The 19965-nt window shown below is 38.0% G+C and overlaps 2 protein-coding genes across 8 annotated transcripts in view; one reads left to right on the top strand and one right to left on the bottom strand.

Annotated features, from left to right (window-relative positions):
• The window catches only part of P2RY14 (purinergic receptor P2Y14), a 36746-nt gene extending 17776 nt beyond the window's left edge, over positions 1–18970 (top strand). For 2 of the 3 annotated variants that reach the window (XM_060767710.2, XM_060767712.2), the window contains exons 2-3: positions 13794–13906; positions 15594–18970. In XM_060767710.2, coding sequence (XP_060623693.1) covers positions 15614–16624 — 1011 coding nt within the window. In that variant the 5' untranslated portion in view covers positions 13794–13906; positions 15594–15613 and the 3' untranslated portion in view covers positions 16625–18970. Of the gene's footprint in view, positions 1–9578; positions 10445–13793; positions 13907–15593 lie in introns of those variants that run through there. The other variant, XM_060767711.2, reaches the window with a different exon arrangement.
• MED12L (mediator complex subunit 12L) overlaps positions 1–19965 on the bottom strand; it is a 193037-nt gene that overhangs the window by 111366 nt on the left and 61706 nt on the right. The window lies entirely within an intron of this gene.

Genomic DNA, 19965 nt, shown 5'->3' with positions numbered 1-19965 from the left:
CATTTCCTCCCAATCTTTTTCATGCATCAAGTGAGTGGGAAGTATTAAAACAAGACAGTATGACACAAGGTTTTCTTTATTACGCCTTACTGAAAGCCATAAAAGTCAAAAGATTAGAATATGCCATTTTGAGTATTTCCAAATGTCAGATGTTTAAAAATACATCTTAGAAGCTGCAGCTATGCTACACGGTCAAAAGGTGGCAATACACTGTTGTTTATTCATTGAATAGGAAACATGTTTCCTTAGACCTGTGATTCTCAACCTTCCTAATGTTGCGACCTCTTAATACAGTTCCTCATGTTGTGGTGACTCCCAACCATAAAATTATTTTCATTGCTATGTCATAACTGCAATTTTGATACTGTAATGAATTGCAATGTAAATATCTGAGATGCAGGACATTTTCATTCACTGGACCAAATTTGGCACAAGTACCCAATATGCCCAAATTTGAATACTGGTGGCATTGGGGGGATTGATTTTGTCATTTGTTAACTGTACTTGCTGGCATTTATAGTTCACCTACAATCAAAGAGCCCTTTGAACCCCACCAACGATAGAATTGGGCCAAACTACCCACACAGAACCACCATGACCAACAAAAAATATTGGAGGAATTTGGGAGGAATTGAAAGTGATTTAGGGGAAATGTAGTTCACCTACATCCGGAGAGTACTGTGAACCCAAACAACGATGGATCTGGACCAAATTTGGCACAAATACCTGATACACCAAAATATGAATACTGGTGGAGTTGTTGAACTTGATTTTGTCATTCAGGAGTTGCAGTTGCTCGGATGTATAGTTAACTGACAATCAATGAGCATCCTGAACCCAGCCTATAATGGATCTGCACCAAATTTGGCACACTACCTACATGCCCAACATTGAAAACTGGTGGGGTTGGGGCTGTTTTAGAATTCTGGGAGTTGTAGTTCACACACAGAGAGAACATGCTGTACCAGACTGGTGATGGAACTAGTAATCTTGCCACACATACACAATATGCCAAACTTTGAATACTGGTGGGGTTTCAAGGGGACTGACCTCAGAGGTTGGGAGTTATAGTTCACCCACATCGACAGAGCAATGTGCACCCAGCTGATGGATCAGAACCAAACTTGACAAAAATACTCAATATGACCAACTTTGAGTACTAGTGGGTTGGGGGAGATTGACCTTGGCATATGGGAGTTGTAGTCACCCACATCTAAAGAGCACTGAACCAAGCTGATGACAGATCTGGACCAAACTTGGCACACAGATCCAACATGGCCAAATGTGAATTTGGGGAAGATTGACTCACGATTTTTTGAATTGTAGTTCACCCACATCCTTATGCATTTTCTAATGGGAGCATTAATTAAAAAAAGTAAAAGGAAAGTCTGACTTTTTTTCTAATAAATAGTGTTATAAATTGCCTAAGCTGCTTCTGCTGCTGCTGCTCTTCCTCCTCCTGATGCTGCTGGGCCACGCTCAGTCCCCCACCTTGAAGGGACTCCAGCCTCATGTGCTCTCTCTCACCCATGCATGAGCACCATACTCCCATGTGCCAAGCATGCTCGCTCTCTCCTCCCTGCTTGGAGTGTCAGAAAGAGCCCTCCCCTTGGCTGAGAGGAGGGCTTTTGGTGAGAGGATTCACCATCTGGTTCCCAAAAAGTTAGAGGACAGGCAAAGAGATCTTCAGCCTTCTCTGTCAAAGGGGTTCCTAATGTCATCAGAAATGTGTGTTTTCTGATGGTCTTTGGTGACCCCTCTGAAGAGCCCATTCAACCCCCCCAGCGGTCGCGACCCCCAGGTTGAGAAATGCTGCCTTAGATGTTCATACTAACAACATTAACACAAGTGCAGTTCAAGGAGCCTTTGACTCACAAAGAAAAATTGTTTCTAAACTGTCTTATAATTATTATTTCTGCTTAGGATCCAAAGTGGTAGTGTTTTGACATCATGAGATTGCTGTATTTTAGAAAATACAGACCACTTAGGTTCTAAATCTTAAAGGGGTGGATTAAAGGTAAAGGTTTCCCCTTGATATTAAGTCTAGTCATGTCCAACTCTGGGGAATGGTGCTCATCTCCATTTCTAAGCCAATTTCTTGTCCGTAGATGCCTCTAAGGTCCTGTGGCCGGCATGACTGCATGGAGCACCATTAACTAGCCAAAGCAATACCTATTGAACTATTCACATTTGTATGCTTTCAAACTGCTAGTTTGGCAGAAGCTGGGACTAACAGCAGGAACTCAACTCAGTCCCCATATTCTAACCACCAACCCTTAGGTCAGCAAGTTCAGCAGCTCAGTGGCTTAACCCACTGCGCCACCGGGGGCTCCTAGTGGGGTGGATTACGTGGAGCTTATTAGCACATTAAAAAGATGTTAACAAAGGTCCCTGCATTAACCAGATCCACAACAACCACAGAAACACCAGCACAATTCACAAGAAATACAAAACATGTGGAACATGTTTTGTTCCCTGACACAATCATGTTTCTAAGACCACAATGTTCATGAGGAACCACAAGCACCCTGGTAGCATTGCATGTTTTCCAACAATATCATGTTTTATTCTAAAGTGGTAGAAAGAGCACTGGGGTGAAGCATTGTTTGCATTCAAAGCTGTGGTATGATCCAGCTTACATATTATGGTCCTTCTGGGAAGATCAACCCTCCATGCACATGGGATTAAACAATGACAGCAATAAGATTACATGTTGATTTTGATAGATCTAGATGCATAAATAAACTTCACAGCCTTTTGACTTTTTAAAGTGCTGAGCAGGAATTATTCCAAAGGTCCTCCAGGGTCAACAACACTGTTCAAAGACTCATTGTGGAACTGTCAACAGCCAGAAACTTTATCTTCTGAAAGCATAATTCTAACATCTGTACTATGACACTGCCAGACTTTAGAGGAACAGAAGAGTCTCACAGTCTATTTGCATAGTCTGTCAATGTTATATTCTGTTGCATTTTTCTGTAACTAATAGGCCTGTCCATTGCACTTATTTACAAGTGTTTACACAATACATTTTTCCTTTAATCTCCTCATAAGGACAAAGTCAGAGATTCAAAATATATTTGCTCCCTTGCTGTCAAGTAAATATGGTGGGAGAAAGCGTTCATGCTACCTTTCCATTATGTTACTAGCCGTCCCCTGCCATGCATTGCTGTGGCCCAGTCTGTGTATATGAGTTTGTGTGTGTATATATGCATATATGTGTGAGTATATATTTGTGTATATGTGTATATATTTGTATTTGTGTATATATGTGGTTTTGTGCATGCGTTGTAATGTAATTTTTGTTTTTTAGATTTTAAAGACTCTTCTGCTGTGTTTTTCAATGTTTTTATGAGTGATAGTCACTTGTTGGCCTGATAGGTGTATTGTGTCCAAATTTGGTGTCAATTCGTCCAGTGGGTTTTGAGTTATATTAATCTCACAAACTAACATTACATTTTTATTTATATAGATTAGTTAGAACCATACTCTTCTCTCTTCTGATTGTTTGACAATTTAGTTTTATTGAATAGTTTATGTTTCCAGGAGGTTGAGTTAGGAAGATAAAACCTGCTTTAACATTATTATCCAAATAATACATTATTAAAATTGAGATAAAGTCTAAGTAAGTCATGTGGCCCTTTACTGACTTTCTGCTTGAAACTAAAAATCTTCTTCCTTATAGCCTCAATGCCTAATACAGGATTAAATGAGTAGCCTTGTCATTTCCTATATTAATGAAAGGGTATCATAGTATTAGCAGTTTTAGTGCTTTTTTCCTAGTGATCCCTGGGACAGAATTTCTCTCCTTTATACTTGTTGCACATGGGATGGTTGTGTGTAGCATATGTATGTGCTTATACAAACTAAAATGCATTTTCCACACAGATATTTACACCTTTCACACAAAATAAATTGCACACAAATCTTCAATAATCTATTTTGAATATTGCACAGATTGCAAGCACATGTAATAGCCATACCATTTATCACTAGCTTTATGTATGTGCATATACAAACAAACTGCTTTTTCACAGGTATTTACACCTTTCACGCAAAATAAATTGCATACAAATCCTTAATCTATATGGAATATCGCACAGGTTGCAAGCACATGTAATAGCTATGAATGATAGTCTTATCATTCATCCTCTTTCTTCAATTACTTAGGTATCTATGTCTTAGTAAGTTACTATTAAGATAAGCTATTAGAATAGCCCATCAAGAAAACATTAACCACTACAGGATTTCTCATAAACCCTATACATAGAGGAAGGGATGCCAAAGTTTCTGTAGATCTCTGTCTTTCTCATTCACAAGGTGAAACACATTTACAGTATGCACAGAAGGACTTGCCGACTTATAGGAAAAGAGGCAAAGGTCCATGGAATAGGCAACTGCTACCCAGTTATAAGTGGGGAATCGCTTGAAAGTACACAACACTAAACTACTCCTTTGCAGGATTTGTGCAATTTATACAAATACCAGAACTCTCCCTGATATTGGCAAACATCTTGTAGAGGAAAAAAATTGGTTCCTTTTTCTAGCACATAACAAGAAGACAAGAAAGGATTTATGTTCTGGGTGCCAACACATTGGGATGACTCCAACCAAGCTGACAAAGATTGATGTTAGGAATCAACAAGTAGAGATAAGAGAAGTAAGAGTAACAATGGCAAACAGTAGCAAATGCAGAAAAGCATATCAAGGATTGGTTTAAATTATGGATAAGGAACAAAGGATTAAAACAGTGATTTCTTGGGGAAAGTATGACTAAAGCAGCAAATGACCTTGCATCTGAGATTTGGTTGGTTGAGAAGTATTATGGTTTATCAAGCTGTCGTTTCAACAAAGTACAACTATATGCATTGTGATACTTCCTCCCTATTACCCTTTAAAGCTGTTATGCATTAAGAAGGCAACACATATCATAGTAGACCTGAACAATGTTACAACCAGGACGGATTCTAATAATAAAGAGAAGCAAAAATAAGAAGAGGAGAAGCACAAGTCTTTGGTACCAAGAATCAGTGTTTTTAGTTTCGTGAATATGCACAGTAGAACAATATATTACAAGGTCTTAAGGAGTGGGTCTGCTCTTCAGGATTCCAGCAACTTTATTTGACATATCGCTCTGGCTTTCCATTTCCTCTTCTGTAGCCTGTACAGGCAATCCCCAACTACAAACTACTCACAGTTAAGAACGGAGGGGGGACAACAGGAAGTGTAATAAATCTACCCCCCCCCCCAAAAATAAATAAATTCACTCCTGGAAAAGCTATCATGGGGAAAAGGTGTCACCAAATTTTTCAAAATCCAGTGATCACAGAGACAGAAAGTGATGTGAAATCTTTTGGACAGGGGCACAGAGAGCAAAAGAAATACTACAGGGATGTTAACCCTTCCCTTTGCTATCCAAAGCTAACGTGTGTGTGTGTGTGTGTGTGTGTGTGTGTGAGAGAATGGTGGAGCTACATTTTTTAAATGTATCTGTTCTGACTTATAAATAAAACAAACCTTCAGAAGCTAACTTGTTCATAACTTGGGGGCTGCCTATACAACACTTTTGTGTTTACTGAACTAGCTACTTCATCACACTAGAGAAAAAAAATCCACTTAAAATCCGGGTTCTGCCACCTGCAGAATTCTGGGGTTTGTAGTTTACTGAGGCTGTTAAAGGATCCTCCTTAAACTACAAACCCCAGAATTCTGCAGGAGGCAGAAACTGGATTTTAAGTGGATTTTTTCTCTATTGTGATGAAGCAACTAGTCTACATCACATTCAGTCCCTTCCCTCTCAAAATTTTTCTCTCCTATGACTTTTTAACTTGTGACAATCATGGGGTTCCCACAGATCGTGTCTGTGTGTCTTGGGAGTGATGGTGCCATCAACAATATCCTCAGCCTCTTTACTTCCCCAAATATGTTGTGTGTGTGTGTGTGTGTGTGCATTCAAGTTGCCTGTCAACCTATTGTGACCACATGGATTTCATGGGGCTTTCTTAGGTAAGGAAGATATAGTTTTGCAGTTCCTTCCTCTGAAACATAGCCTACACCAGCTGGTATTAGACCAACACAATACCCAAACACTTCCCTTTTGTGAAGTGAAGAAACCACAGAATGTGATTCTTTCATTTCAGAAAAAGCTGCAGGTCATTTCACATAAAATGATTGCTCACCCAAGTAACTTACCAGCACAACCCATCTGCTTGTGGAAGGCAATGGTCTTTTAGGAAATTGACAGGGCTAGATTTACATATATTAACTATGGTTTGATGCCTTGTATTCTGAAGTACATGTAAGTACATTTTTAAAAATTCATTTCATGGTTTACACAGATTTTACCATTATATAAAATGTTGGTAATGGCAATGCCTGTAAAACTTACTATCACAGGGAGCTTTATGATGCCTTAATCCAACCCTGCAATCTCCAAAGAAACCAGCTTAATGAACTGATGGAATTCAGTCTCCACCAATTTAGTGTAATGGCAAATGAGAAGTCACTTTGCTAACTTCCAATGTTTTGCCATCTTCCAATTATTAAATGTTGTCCTGGTGCCATGAAAGTGGGGAGACGGGACAGAGCTAGGTTAGTCTGTTTAAAAGTGGCTCTGCCTCCATCTCCCCCTCTTTGGAGCTCCTTGATCCACATTCCCACCTATTTTTATAGTGTGAACATTCTGGTTGCTTTTAGGCTGGGCCGTAATTTCCCCTTCCTCATTAAGGATTTTTTTTACCTAATCTACACTGTCATGGAGGACCAGACAACTAGATAAAGTAATGTCTTAAAATAGTACCTCACTCACTGGCAGGTTTTGCCAGAAAAGATATAACTTTAACTTCAGTAAGCACCTTCTGGCACATATTTGGCAAAGGATGGAATCTAGAACTGTCCTTGAGTATCATGCGATCAGAGGTCGAAATAAAATACTACCCTTGTAGCTGGTCCCCGGGGTCTTGCTCTCTCCAGAGACCACGGGACCTGAGGGTTGGCACCCACAGGTCAGCCTTCCAGTTTTGTAGCTGATCTGGGAGCAATTGTATGACTCCCTCTTGGGGACTATGGTGCTTTCTCCCTGAGGAGGCTGTGGTCTAAGTTAGACTTACCACTTCAGTTGCTCTCCACTTTTAGTTTTTGCTTAGCACATTTGTGAAGTTTTTTTCCCCCAAAAGGTACCAAATCCTAAAAAACTGAAAAGTGAATTTCAGGTATCCACATTGCTGGCTACAAGTAGAATATTATGCACAGATCAAAATTATCAAAATTATCAAAATGTATCAAATCATTTCAGTACAAGGCTCGGAAAAATTGATTTTATAGCAAAAAGAATGCAGAACCTCAGTATGTTTTTTTCTTATAAAGTATGTTCAAACAGATTTGGCACCTTTTGGAAACATGCTCCACATTAAATTGGTAACAAATTTAACATTTAAATACAAAGCCATTAATAAAGGTGCCCTTATTTTATCATGTGTCTGGTGTCGTTATTCCTTTGTTAGGTCAGCAAGATTGGTTTATTTAAAGAAAAAAATTGCAGGCCATTAATACTTCTGGAAGAATTATAATTAAGCTCAGCACTAAAATAAATTATTTTTGCTTGGTGTTTATTGCACAAAGAAGTCATTCTCTGCTATAGTCTTAGATTGAGGGGTTTTTTAAAGTATGAGATTATGGGAAATAATTTCCTGACACTTTAAACTTTTTTTGCTATTTTTATGTTTTCTCCAGTAAAGCATCATGTTTCTGTATTAACACTTACTGGATGAAAGTTATACGACACAACACTAGTTTTTTGCATTACTCTAACACAGTGGTTCTTAACCTGTGGGCCGTAGACCACCAATGGGCTGCAAGGACGAAAATCTGGTCCACAAGCCTCCTTCCTCTTTATTTATTTTATATTATTTTATTTATTTCTGCTCCTTTCACACCGCCTGCTACTCCTTTCCATGGCATATATTCTGTATAAAAAAAATAGAGCTGATGTGGTCTATCCAATGAAGTTTTCTGAATCAGCACCCCAAATCAAATCTGAAGTTGACCAAAAACTGATTCGTAACCCTTTTAGTACTTATGTTGGAGAGTGGTCCCTGATCTAAGTGGTCACTGGTTAAATAGTCCCTGGTCAAAGTGGTCCCTGGTCAAGTGGTCCCTGGTTTTAAAAAAGCTCTAATACCACACTGCCAAGGGAAAAGTTTTTAAAGATGGAATCATAAGTGTGTACTGCATTGGGTTTTTTTGGTTTTTTAATATAACAAAGCATGCTAGTACCTTGGGAATTGTTAGCTTCCTTTTTTCCATTATGTTTATCAAGCATAGAAAGCATTTTCCCTTTCAGCTGGTTCTACAATATCCTAGTGAACTATTAGCAACAACATTAAAGCTAAAATGTAACAAATGCTTTGAATGCCACTTTCCTGCTTCTTGGCAGGGGATTGGACCGGCTGGCCCACAAGGCCCCTTCCAACTCTATGATTCTATGAAATGACATCAGTAAGCACTAGTTATCAGAAACGCAACCTTTTCCAGCAATAGACAAAGTAGGTCTGAACAGCTGGCATTTTTGCTCAGAGATTACTAATGACTTAATATACATGAACTCAAATCAATCTTCCTGCTAGCTCCCATTTCAAGGGTTAGTATCCTGCGCCAATTGTTTTCTCATTACTGCATTTGTTATAAATCAGTTTATATCTAACATAAGGAAACACAACAGGGAGCCAAACAGCAATTTATATTAGTGCTGGTATTGCACACATTCAGTCGTCTAGAGTCTCCAAGAACTATGTGATGAGATCCTGTGGATAAGCTTCCTTGCAGTACTATAAAACCACCCAGTATATTATGTTCAATGAAATTTGCAGTGCAGCCAGCAAGAATTAGAGGCATTTATGGTATACTATGCCAAGCCAAGGTTGGGTAAAAGGAAAAATTCAGTGCCATTTTATCAATCACATCAGGATAACATATATGGATACCTTGTGGCCATCCAAGTCTTGCTAGATTCCAATTTTCATCAGTCTCACAAAGCCTGAGTAGTTAAAATCTAGAGGGCCACAGGTTCTCCATCAATGTTTCATCCCAATTCTGCACCACATGGAGGAAACAAATACACATGGCAAGGTTCACTTACTATGAAGAAACCATTTAGTATACATCAGAAATTATAGAGCCATAGAGTTGGGATTAATCACAAGGGCCATCTAGTGCAATTCCCTGTCATATAGGAATATATAATCAAAGCACTCCTGATAGATGGTCATTCAACCTCTGTTTAAAAACCTCCAGAGAACGAGATTCCACCCCATTTTGAACCAGGAATTCCACCATCAAATAGCTTTATCCTGTAGTCTGAATCAACTGATCCATGCCTTTGTCTCTGGATCAGCAGAAAACATACTTGATCCATTTTCAATATGACATCCTTTCAAATATTTGAACATGCTATCATGTCACCTTTGAATCTTCCCATCTCCTAGCAAATCATACCCAGTTCTCTAAACCACTCCTCGTAAGGCATAGTTTGTAGAATGTGATTGAAACAACATACATGTGCAGTTACCACATCACATCAAATAACTATCAAATATTTGCTTTAGTGCATGGATTACGCATTTGGAAAAATCATTCTGGTAGCTTCCACAGGAGACTGGCTGCCAAAAAAATCTCATTTTCCTAAAATCCAAGCAGTGGTCATTATTCCTTGAAAAGTATGTTTGGTAAGAAAATGATCTACTCTACTACCAAAAGGGTGAGCATGAATGGTTCTGTATTACTAATCTGTGTTGAAAATAGAGTGAGTTACGAAAGTGTTGAGTAAGTGAAATCTCGAGTAAAGAAACTGGGAGTAGGGGGAAGGCTATCTGCTGACGCAAAATACTTTGAGTCCCATAATGGAAGAAAGATAGGACATCACTCAAATAAATAAATATGTAAATACATAATCCATCAATGAACAGAAATGTAATATTATTTGGTTCCCACTAGAATAGCAGAGAGGTATAATTTCCAAAGAATTCTAAAAACATGCCTTCCTGAGAACTCAGCAAGAGTTCAACAATCCAACCCCCATAAACACATCCATAAGTATGAGAAAAGAAGCACAGAGGAACTACTATAGGAACTTGGGAACTTTTAAAGTTTCATCTTCAGATCATTTCCTCTTTTTTGCCAAGGTCTGAAAATTTGTCACTCACTGTTTATAGCTGCCCCTCGTGGATGTATAAGAGAACTAGCCAGCTGCATTACTTGACACTTAACCAATACTTGGCAGCAGTAAGACACAACATATTCTTGAAGTCTAATTTTGGAGCTAACGTAGCAGTTCTAGGATTTTTAAGTTAAGCACTGCGAACACCAAGGAACCTTATTCCTCCATGAATCTAAAATCCAATCTGAATGTTTCTTAGAAAACTGGAATGCTACAAGACTTTGTATATTGGTAAGTACATGCAATCATAGCATTACTTGTTTTAAAAGACTATTTCATGTGGAAATGTGTAGTCATGATACAAGTTGCTTTTTCAGCTTAAAATCATTAATAGGAATCCAGCAAGACTTTCTAATCATGCTATTTCCAGAAATGAAATGTATTTGCTTCTTTAGATCCTCCTGTACCTTTCATAAAAGTAATGACAATGTTCATTATTTATTACTACTTAATCAAACTACCAAAAGTCTCTTGAAGGACACTGTTGAATAGGTTTGTTTTATCACTAGTATTTTAACACGTCTCAATTTGGCTCTCTCAATTTAGAAAGAGCACTTTTCCTTGTTATAAAAGAGAGACAACTCAAATAGATTCAGCATAACTCACTATTTGGATTAGTGATTGTGGCAGAAAAGGTATTTTTTAAAAATCCCCCAAAAGGGCAAAATGGGATACAAATATTCACCAGGTACTAGATCGTGGGAGCAAATAGAGACATTTAAGAAATATTTAACAAAGAATGTGTTTTTCAATTAAATGAGTGTGTGATTCCTTGTGTGTTAATTGGAGGCAGGGATCAGAGAAATCTGGCATTGTTTCTCCTCTTCTAATGTTATTATTATGTCCTTTCATATCAAAAGATAGTAAAGTGTACCTAATTTTAGGAAGACAGAGAATAAATAAAAGAACATTTGCATAGACAATGCCAGGCATTAATCTCCAGCATCCTCATAAGCAACATTGGGGACTCCCTGGTGGCACAATGGGTTAAACTCTTCTGCCGGCAGGGTTTCTGACCAAAAGGTCAGTGGTTCAAATCTGGTAAGTGGGGTGAACTCCCATCTGCCAGCTCCAGCTTCTATGCAAGGACAAGAGAAGACTCCCATTGGATAGTAAAACATCCGGGCGTCCCATGACCAACGTCCTTGCAGACGGCCAATTCTCTCACACCAGAAGTGACTTACAGTTTCTCATCACTCCTGACACAAAAAAAGATGAATAATCAAGCTAATTCTCACAACAACACAGATGTGTGATGAAAAATTTAGCTCCCCAAATCAATTCTCATATTTCCAGCTTTTATTCTTCCAGTTGACAGAGAGAAATGAATGTTTTGTAATATGTGAAAGTTACCCATTCTATTGCCTAGCAAACATTTCTGTGACAAACCAGCTAAAACTAATCTTATGGCTGTACCTAAATTTGACCCCTTTGAACTTACCAGGATGCATAATTTGCAGAAAGTGATCACTCCAATAAATTGTATAAAACTGGCCCAAACCACAGGGCTTTTGCAAGGAGGACACAAAGTTTCATGGAGTAGTAGGAACCTGAGTCAAATGGTGCCCTCTTCCAGCATCAGTCAAAATATGAGTAAACTGAATGCTCCCTGACTCTCTGACCAAAATGGCATTTTGACCCAAGTGACATCATCCAAGTGGGAATAAATTACTTTAGAAAAAGATGCTGCTGTGCTCGGCGTTAAGTAAGAATCCTATTCTACTCAACCTCTAGTGCAAGTGTGATATTACTATCCCAACCACAGAACTCCATATGCAGGACAAATAGCCACACAGTACAGGTACATATAAAGCTTCTTGTGCCCTCAGTCTAGGGAACTAAGACTGGGGCTAAATTAGGAACAAAGAAGGCGGTGAAAGTTTAGAAGGGGGGACAGAATGTTATAACTATGAAACTATATCACAGCACTTGGGAATGATGATTCTGTATGCTTTCAACATGCTCCTTATGAAGTTATATTCCAAAGTCAGTGTAACTATGTTCTGAACTACTCAGTGAACATCTAGTAGTGTGGACATCTAGTAAAAAAATACAGGGGATGTGTATTAATAATACATCTAGTAATGATAGAGTCTTGGAAATAAGTGAACATAAGTCAAGTTTATGGTTCTCCTGCCTCCTAGAAAATTCTTAAAAGCATATATTTCAAAATGTCCTAATTAAAAATTATTGATGTTTAAATAAACAATTTTAATGGTCTTCATAAATACAAAACCTGTATCATATATGCTCTTGTGCAAGTCCAGCTCATATATATACTCTTGGGATCAAAATTATGGATTCTGATATGACCCCTGGATATATCAAGGGTAATTGTAGAGAGAAGGGAAAGCAGTAGTGTGCCCTCAGGGGACCAGCTGCCCCTGATCATTGCTGCTGCCACCATTTTTCTGCCCAGGCATTCAGAAAAACTTTTCATCATTTTGTTCTGAGGAGATGGTTCCTTTTTATTTTTATAAATGTTAAGGTACAGCATTCACTGTTAGCAAAAGAAGGCACCACTCCATACTCTAATTTGAGTGGTAAAAGGCAAGTATTGACCCCCTCCTCTATCTTGGTGCTCCTTTGAGGAGCCTGATTACTCCATCCAAGCTTTCAAAAAAAGATCAAGAGTAGCATTGCAATGGAAACATTGTTTCTTTTAGATTCTCCCAGGAAAGACTAAACTCTTGTACAGTAGAAGATGGCACCAACGAGGACTATGTAGTGAAACTTCCTGTTCTGTTTTTACATTTTATCAACCATTTTAATTTTATCTAAACTCTTGTCTTTTGCTGTTTGGCTCAGAGAACAGAATGGTTCCTTTTTTGATGAGAGTTGATATAGTTCTTACATTGACCCATAGATGAATCAACACAGTATTTTGTGTCAGTTTTTGACTAAAAATATTATACTTATACAATGACAAATCCAGTAATTTTATGTAGGTTTTATTTCTGAAATTTCTTCTAATCTCCAGAATTAATATACCCTGTATGTATATTATATTTACTCCTAATTGTCCTTTCATTCTGTCTGCTACACTTCACTTGAAAGGCACCTTTTAAAATGTATAGGCATAATCAATTAAACTCTGCCATGCATGCAGATAATGGCTTCAAGGACACCCACAATTACGCTTTCATATAGCTGCAGTTATTTTCAAGAAATGGGCGATATATCAGTACATGTTCAAAGGTGAAACAGAACTCTTCGTTATCCTATAAGTTCCTCAATTATATACATTTCTGCCCCTACCAAATGAGTGCAACACTGTGCTTAGTATGAATTTGTTGATGAATGAAAATCACCAGAAATTACCCCAAAAAACCAAATCTCCCCACTGCCAAATATTACAGCAGAGGAAAATGTCAATAGTATTTCTGAATATTTAGAAGAATGCAAAAGTGAGGGGGAGTTTTCATAGAAGTTGAAAGTTGCAGCAGTGGATTCATTCTTATAACATTTGATGTGCCTTTTGCAAAACCTTTTAAAAAATAACAAGGTTCTTGGAAATATTACTTTATTATTATGTTAGTTTTATCATATTAAAACTAAAATTCCATATTTTATCTTACAGCTAAGCATTGCTGCTTCTTGTACACAGAGACCTACCCACTTTCCCATGTTCCTTAGCAAAACATCACAGACTAAGGGAATCATCAGAACAACATGCAAATTCAAGGTTAAAAGGTAAATAACGAAAAGTTGCAAACTTCAGCTTTACCGACCAACACCGGCTTTTGTGGCCCCTCCAGAACTGAAGCTTGACTTTGCTTCATCAGCAATTCATGTCATAACTATTTTATTCCCTCACTCCTGATCACCCAAATGCCTGGAGAGATGGAGAGAATCTAGCATAAATTTATGCTAGATTCATGGATGAAATTTGGTTGCCTGCCAAAGCTCATGTCAGTGGCTACTTAGCTTTCCTACCTAGATACTTCCAATGTACATTTTCAACCTTGGGTTGTTGTAGGTTTTTTGGGCTGTATGGCCATGTTCTAGAAGTATTCTCTCCTAACATTTTGCCTGCATCTATGGCAGACATCTTCAGAGGTTGTGAGGTCTTTTGGAAACTAGGAAAATTGGGTTTATATACCTGGGGAAAGTCCAGGATGGGAGAAAGAACTCTTGTCCATTGGAGCTAGGTGTGAATGTTTCAACTGGCCACCTTGATTAGCATTTGATGGCCTAGTGATTCCGTCCATGAAAGCCTTCAACAATACATTTTCAACCTTGTTTACTGTTGCAATGGCATTCTGTGGTATTTTCTATCTTTTTCTCCTTAGAGACAATGTGGCAAATATCTCTCATCCTAATGGCCAAATCAATTTTTAAACAAGTTTTTGGGGTGATTAGAGAAAAGACAGAAGTATAGGAGCAAATATATTTAAAACTCTTACTGTTGGTAATTCAGTCTTAGGAAATGCACTCCAGCCTTTTAATGGGAAGAAGGAGCTGCACCAAAGCTGGGAAACATCTGAATTATGGGGAAGGGAAGTGGTCCTCTTGGGAACACCAAGGCCTTAATTCAGATTCAGAGTTTACATTTCCCACCCTTGTTATGCAACAAGAGATCATAAATAATTTATAATAAAAGGGTGCTTAAACTCCCCTCCACCACTAAACAAAGGATGTTTGTGCATATAAATGCCATCAACTACATCTGGTTATAATTTATAATCCATTTCTCTTTTTAAATAAAGATTATTTTTCCCCATGAAAGCCTACTCAAGCTGACATACAATCCTGTATCCATTGGGGGGGGGGGTTACATTCCAGGACTTCAAACATACTAAAATGTGTGCATGTGTGTGCATATAGGTATATGTATGTCCATAAGGATCCATACATATACAATCTCAGGCTCACCCAGCTCACAATATCTTCAAGGATTAAAATGTTGTGCACCCAGCTTAATCCTTAAAGTAACCAAAACTACATCACATTAGAGAACTTATTCACTTTAAATCTGGTTTCTGAGTCCTGCAGAATTCTGGGGTTTGTAGTTTAGTGAGGCTGTTAAATCCTCCTCCCTAAACTACAAGCTCCAGAATTCTGCAGGAGGCAGCAACCATATTCATTCTCTAGTATGATGATGCCCTAAATGTCAATTCACAGGGAATTAAACAACCTCTGAGGATGCCTGCCATAGATGCAGGTGAAACGTCAAGAGATAATGCTTCTAGAACATGGCCATAAAGTCCGAAAAACCTACAACCACCCAATTAAAATATTGATTAAAGAAGACTTCCCTGCCCTGGCTCAGAAGATAGCTTCCATCAATGGCGCTGGTGCTGGAAATCATGAAATCTTTAGTCTAAATGTAGTGTTTGTGTGTTTCTTTCTGCTGACATTTTTTTTTCTCTGCTTCTAGGAAGTGAAAGCATACTAGAAATGCTCAACTCAAGCACCCCTTCAGGAAACCACTGCAATTACAGCACAAATTTTATAAAAGAAGCTCTTCCATGGGCATATGGTTTCATCTTTATAGTAGGAATCCTATTAAATGGAGCTGCAGCCTGGGTTTTTCTACATATTCCAAGCAAGACCAGCTTTGTTGTCTATCTGAAGAACATTGTTATTGCTGACCTTATCATTATCCTAACATTCCCCTTCAAGATTTTTGCTGATTCAGAGATTGGACCCTGGCAGCTCAAATTTATTGTCTGCCGTTTCTCTGCTGTTATTTTTTACCTAAATTTGTACATCAGCATAACATTGTTTGGACTCATAGGCTTTGACAGATGCTACAAAGTTGTGAATTTACAATTCATCAGCTCTGCTCACACAGTTCGTTGCAGCAAAATTGCTTGTGTTGTCATGTGGGCACTACATATGCTCATATCACTTCCTAATAGTATTCTTACAGATAAAACTGCTACCAAAGAAAATTCAGGAAACTGTATGAGACTCAAAAGTACACTTGGTGTCAAATGGCATAAGGCTTCAAACTACACGTGCCTAGTGGTTTTTTGGACTGTGTTCCTCCTCTTAATAGCCTTCTACAGTTCTATTTCAAGGAAAATATATTTTTCCCACAAAAAATTCAAGAAAAATTCCAAGTCAGCCAAGAAAAAAACCAACAGAAATATTTTCATCATCATGCTTGTATTTATTATTTGCTTTGTTCCCTATCACATTGCCAGGATTCCCTACACATTAAGCCAAGGTCCATCACTGTACAGCTGTGAAACAAAAAAGGTTCTGTTTTACATCAAAGAACTGACTCTTCTCCTCACAGCTGCAAATGTTTGCCTTGATCCTATTATTTATGTATTCCTTTGCCAACCTTTCAAGCAAAAACTTTACCAAAAACTGCAGCTCAAAATGAAGATATCAGAGGAATTAGAAAACTCGAGATCAAGAAAGTCGAATGCAATTGGTGAAACAATTGTTATTTCATGAATTCTTATAGTAAACTATGTATAATATGCTGAGGAGATGAGCAAATGGTTACATCCGGGAACAGTTTAATAGAAACCAGTTCAATAATATTGGCACACTAAAGTAAGGTTTAAGATATAATATTATGGTACAAATACTTACATTCACCTCTGACCCCTATGTACTATTTTGCTGGCAAGTACCCACCTCTTCTCACTGTCTGTTCCTTACAAGCACTGCACTTGTGTAAACTCAGAGTTTACATAAGTAAAATAAGACTGGCCACAGCTTCTTTTCTAGCACTGTGTCTATTATTTTCCTTTACTTCTGGCTTTTAATACCCCTATTTCTGTTGACTTCAGTCCTAAACAAACCATACCAATTCATAATGGACACTATTTTCTCCAAGTCAGTTCCTATTGGAAAGTCCACAGCAGAATCAAGGCCAAGTTTTCTAGGCTTGTTCCTTTTACCAAAATCATTTTACTTCTACTGCAGGTTTCCCTCGCTACTTTCCTCTCCAACTCATCTTCTAACATTCCTTTCTGCCTTACTATACTTATCCATCCGTGAATTTTCATTTGACCTTGTCTTTTTTGTCAGACCTTTAATCTATCCTGATCTCTATCCACTAGATGTCAAATAACCTCATAGTATCATAGAATCATAGAATAACTGAGTTGTAAGAGACCTCGTAGGCCATCCAGTCCAACACCCTGCCAAGGAGGAGGGAAATCACATTCAAAGCACCCCCGACAGATGGCCATCCAGCCTCTGTTTAAAAGCCTCCAAAGGAAGAGCCTTCACCAAACTCCGAGGCAGAGTTCCACTGCTGAATAATTCTCACAGTTCTTCCTAATATTCAGGTGCAATCTCCTTTCCTGTAGTTTGAAGCCATTGTTCTATGTCCTAGTCTCCAGGGCAGTAGAAAACAAGCTTGCTCCTTCCTACCTATGACTTCTTCTCTCTCCTTCCAATACTGCAATGTGTTCAAATTTGGCATCATCATTTTCATAACCCCATGTCTTGTTCCTTTCAGATTTTCCATTTCTTTGTATCTAAAGTAGTTCTCACTGTACTTTAAAGTATTGCAGTGTCTGTTTTTTTAAAGCCCCATGTCCTTCCAAACTTTTTAGCACATATTCAGTATACAGTGAACCCTCGCCCCTTTCTTTTTCCACCTTACCAGATTGCTAACATGCAACTCACTACTCTATATTTGGCAAAGCTATCTTCACGTCCTTGGCACAGGTTTTCCTGAAACTGATCTCCCACCATTTAAGCTAATTTTTAAACATGTAGCAAGAATGTGTGTGTGTGCATAGTCAATGTCTTCGTAAAATAGGCTGTGATGCTCTTATTAGAGAGCAGACGTTCCTAATATACAAAAGTGCTCTTTCTCTTATAAAACCCTGCATCCTTGTGGCATGTTTAATGACCCATGTTGGTCTTGATGCAGTCCCTACCAGCTGCACTGCCCAACTTATGGTATTTTATACATCCATATTTAGAAATTGAAATGTACTACTTTTTGGACAATTCTCAGAATCCCTTGATCAGCAAGACTAGTTAAAATCCAAATAAGGGATGTGCGAACAGAATGCAATAGATCCATTTGCTGATAGTGGAACCAGTAAAATAGTACTGCTTTAAATAAATCTCATACTTGATATGAGTGGCTTATTAACTTATAATTAGATGCAATGGGATCCAAAGAACTACTTTTGGCTTTTTTTTCATGTCAGGAGTGACTTGAGAAACTGCAAGTCGCTTCTGCTGTGAGAGAATTGGCTGTCTACAAGGACGTTGTCCACGGGACACCCGATTGTTTTACCACCTTGTCAGAGGCTTCTCTCGTGTCCCTGCATAGAAACCTGGAGCTGACAGACAGAAGCTCACCCCACTCCTCAGATTCGAACTGCTGACTTTTCAGCCAGCAGTCCTGCCGGCACAAAGGTTTAACCCATTGCGCCACTGGAGGATCCATATCCTTTTGGCTAGTGAGCCCAAGAAGTCAAGCCTATTAAATGTCATTCTCCTTGCCCTTTAAGAGTTGTATCACCAATTACTTTTGATATTATCCTCTGATTAACAAATGATCCTGTTTCAGGGGTGGAAAGGGAATGCTGTTATAAAATTAGAAGTTCAAACTTACTTGACTGTATAAAAAAATGCACAGTTCTTTGGATTGTGTCAAATGCTAATCAATACAAAATGGGGCATTTGTGATCTTTGTTTGCTTGTATCATGTCAAATTGTAACAGTCAGCCCTGCTTAGTTTCTACAGTGAGGCATATCTAAACCAAGATGAAGAGCCATAGTTGTCCTAATGGACTTTTATATTGATATTCTGGTTTAAATGAATTGTTTGCTTGGGTTCCTAGATATTTGTGAATATATTTTTATTTAAGACTCATATAGCTAAGAACAACGTGTATTTTAGTTTGTATAAAAATAAACACATTGATTTTTCAACGCCTTTTTTTTAAAAAAAATCTGAACTGTAACCTGTATTTTAGAGCTACTATTAGACATAATTATTTGTTTTAAACATTGCAATCAGTTTCTACCAGATTTTTTTTTACTTTGCTTCATTATATCTTCTGGAAACAAAGTGCCTTCAAGTAAGATACTACTCCCACAACTTTATCTCAATTTCACAAAACAGGCTTTCCCAACGTAGGCTTGTCTATAATGTAGATCATAGCTGCTGTGATCCGGACACATAGCATTCTTGATGATTTGCTTGCCATGTTATTTTTGGACTCTTTTGGGGTTTTAATCAGACCCCAAAAAACTAGCAGTTTTACAGAAAATCTGGATTTTTGATGTAAAGCTGTCCATGCAGCATCACCTTGCTTTGGAATTAGTGGTGGGAAGAACTGCTAATGGAAAATGATCACTCTCATCAGGAAATTATTCTTTCCCAGCTTAATTTTTTGGCAGCACTTTTCAAGGACATCAATTTGTGCAAATACTTGCATACCAGTATATCAGTAGTAGAAGGCCCCCACTTAACTGAAAATGTTTATTCGTATGAGGATAGAACCAGGTCAAATAGTTTTACTTTACAGGATAGCAGATTTCAATTGAACATTATAAGAAACTAATTGATGATAAGAGTGGTTCAAGCAATTGAACCAATTAGCTGGAATTACTGCACTGAAACAGAAAGATTCTACAACTCTACAAATGTTTTCTTCCAAGTGTACAAACTGATTTCCTGTTCAGTTTCCGTACTACTACTCATGACTTCTGCCTTCAAAAGATTTAATTGAAAATAAAGTTTCCTTCCTTCTCTCTTTAAGAATACGTTTCTCCAAGCAAACACACATGCAATTTGATTGCAAAGACACAGAGAA

Source organism: Anolis sagrei, chromosome 3 (genome assembly GCF_037176765.1).
Source record: "Anolis sagrei isolate rAnoSag1 chromosome 3, rAnoSag1.mat, whole genome shotgun sequence".
NCBI classification, from domain to species: domain Eukaryota; kingdom Metazoa; phylum Chordata; class Lepidosauria; order Squamata; family Dactyloidae; genus Anolis; species Anolis sagrei.
This window is presented reverse-complemented; position numbering and strand designations above follow the sequence as displayed.